The 2728-nt window shown below is 38.6% G+C and overlaps 1 protein-coding gene across 1 annotated transcript; it reads right to left on the bottom strand.

The window, feature by feature from the left end:
- Positions 1-1636: 1636 nt before the first annotated feature.
- LOC130993942 (uncharacterized) lies at positions 1637-2455 on the bottom strand. The gene has a single exon (XM_057918979.1). It carries the CDS (start codon positions 2453-2455, stop codon positions 1637-1639), a length of 819 nt encoding a protein of 272 aa, XP_057774962.1.
- Positions 2456-2728: the final 273 nt, after the last annotated feature.

Below are 2728 nucleotides of genomic sequence, written 5' to 3'. Positions count from 1 at the left end.
TATTTATATATTTTATAAAAAGTGGATATTTTTTATGTTTTGTCTTTCAGTATCGGTATATATCATTTTGCCCCTAAATTAATTATACTTTATTCGTCTCAATTCAATAGACCGCATGATTTGGATACAGATATTAATAAATAAATAATTTATAATAAAATAAGAGAGTTAAAATAACTTTTTTGAGAATATATTTATCCAAAAAGTAATAAAGAAAAAGGAAGATATTATTTTATAAATAAAAGGAGAGGTAATTATGTGTGGACCGTAATGGCATTTGATGTAAATAATGAGATCTATGAAAATATATATTTGTTAAATACTAACTTTCCATTTTAGGAAGTGACCTATTAAAATGAGACATGCAAATAAGAGTAAGCTTCGAGGTACTGGGAAGGGATAATCTTCATTTAAGAGAGTGTTTGCTTTGAGGTATAAGGAAGGGATAAACTTTACCACTTGAAACTTCGTTTACTTTGACATAATAAAAAATTCGGGGCGATAAGAGAAAGAGTCGGCGGCCTCGCCGGAGTTCGTGAAGGTGCAGTGAAATTGGTGGAGTGTACGGCGGCGTCGCAGTCACAACACAATAATTTTTTTTGCACATTAAAATAATTATTTCAGGTAGATAAATAATTCCAGGTAGATAAGCTATGTAGGCTCTTCGGTTGTCCACGTCTATTTTTGGTCTTCGAAAAATTTTAATAGGACACAAATAATATTTTTTTGGTAAGTTGTGTATCGTTTTCATAATTATCTTTAGATTGTGATATTTTTGAGAATTCGCTAAAACGATGGGACATATATTAAGTAACCTTCACCCTTAATATTATTACATCTGGTGAAGTGAAGCACCGCAAAATTCACAAAATTAATGTAACATTTTTGTAATCGTGCATGGAATTCTGATTTTGACAGTTGTAATATTCAGATATTATATTAGTACCACTTGTGAGTTGTGGCGATAGAAACAGGCTGGTCCCCTCGCCAACCAACTCACAATTTAAAATAAAATTAAACAATCAATTTGTGGATTTATATGCACACACAGCTACTTAGATTGACGGATATATGTTGATACTCTTATCGACGTTGGCTGAATTTTATAGTAGTTAACATTTCAAAATCACATATAAACATCTTTTTTATTAAAGCAGACATACTTTTTGAATTTAAATAATACTAAAAATCTTATAAGGGGGTCCAAGTGAAGTGAGTCATTGAATAAGATGGGGAAGTACAAGAATTTTTTATTTATATAATTGATTTTCTTGGATTAAGATTTATGTAAATTATATTCATACTCCCTCCGTCCATAAAAAAGGTGTGATAGAATGCTGAAATAAGATTTTATTAAAAAGAAACAACAACGGAAAACCAAAAACCCTTGAAAGCACAAAGCTGCAAACTAAGGGTCGAGCCTCGTTAAAACCTCAAAACAGTTGAGGAAAAAGAGTACTCGTCAAGGATCAAGGTTGACAGAGCTGAGTTAGGAGGTCTCAAGGATTCCGGCCGAACCATTACCCTTAGGCCTCCCGGCTCGAAACCGATCCAGAACGAAGAGAAAAAAAACCCAAAAAAAATCAAGCGAAACAAGTAAAATAGGGAATAGAAACATCCTCCTTGACAAAATAATTTAAACCAGCAATGGCATGAGGCCAAAAACCCTCTTTCCTAGCTTGAGAAGCCAAAAAATCCGCCGATCTGTTGCCCTCACGAAAAATGTGGGAAATGCGCCATGTGAAAGTTTGGAGAGAGCAAGCTGCCACCGAGGCTTGAATCTCCAAGGAACCGTTTCAGAGTGCGACTGAAGAAGCTGAACTACGTAAGAAGAATCCGACTCAAACCAAACTCTCTCCCATTTGGCACGATGCAAAGATTCAATCGCAATAATAATAGCTAAAAGCTCTGCTTCGAACGCAACCCCCTGGCCGCCTGAGAAATGATAACAACCAAGAACGTCATTGAAGGCATTCCTAAAGACGCCCCCCGCATGAATCCTCCCTTCACGAACCGAACCATCAGTATTAACTTTAATCCAAGACGGCGGTGGAAGGTGCCAAGCAACGTAAATATAGGAGAAAGGCTTCCTGGGTTGTCCAGCGATGGAAATATTCTTAAGAATGAGAAGATCAGAAACCGAGTTGGCCATAGTACCAAGGACAAAATTGTTGGCAGCTTCACAAAGAAAAACCCGGACCTGCTTGAGAATCAAGTGGCGCGAAGGTGCTAAATTTTTGTGTATGACGTTATTGCGGTGAGACCAGAGACTCCAGAGGAGAGAGACCACCCCAGCTTTCCACAAATTGCCAACTTGTTTGCTGTTGTTCTGGTGGATAGAGAAGCGAATCATGCTGCCCACGTTCAACGGCAAAGGTTTCTCAATCAAAAACCAACGAAAGACTTCCGCCCAAATAGAAGCCGAGAAGGGACAGTTCAACAGAACGTGATCCATCGTCTCTTCCGCTGCCGAGCATAAAGTGCAGCGGTTCGGCCCCTGAATACCAAAGAGGCGATTCATATCAAAGGTAGGTAGCTTGCCAACAATAGTGCGCCAGACAAAGAGAGATCGCCTAGCGGGGATAAAAGAGGCCCAAATCTAGGAGCCCCAGTCGACCTTAGGGAACTGAGGTCGAATGTGAGCAAAGGCCGAAGCAGCTGTAATGTTCCCGAAACCCGAGTGTATCCAGGATCTGTCGTCCGCCAATCCAGGAATGGGGGTAGATAT

This window comes from Salvia miltiorrhiza, chromosome 7 (assembly GCF_028751815.1).
Source record: "Salvia miltiorrhiza cultivar Shanhuang (shh) chromosome 7, IMPLAD_Smil_shh, whole genome shotgun sequence".
NCBI classification, from domain to species: domain Eukaryota; kingdom Viridiplantae; phylum Streptophyta; class Magnoliopsida; order Lamiales; family Lamiaceae; genus Salvia; species Salvia miltiorrhiza.
This window is presented reverse-complemented; position numbering and strand designations above follow the sequence as displayed.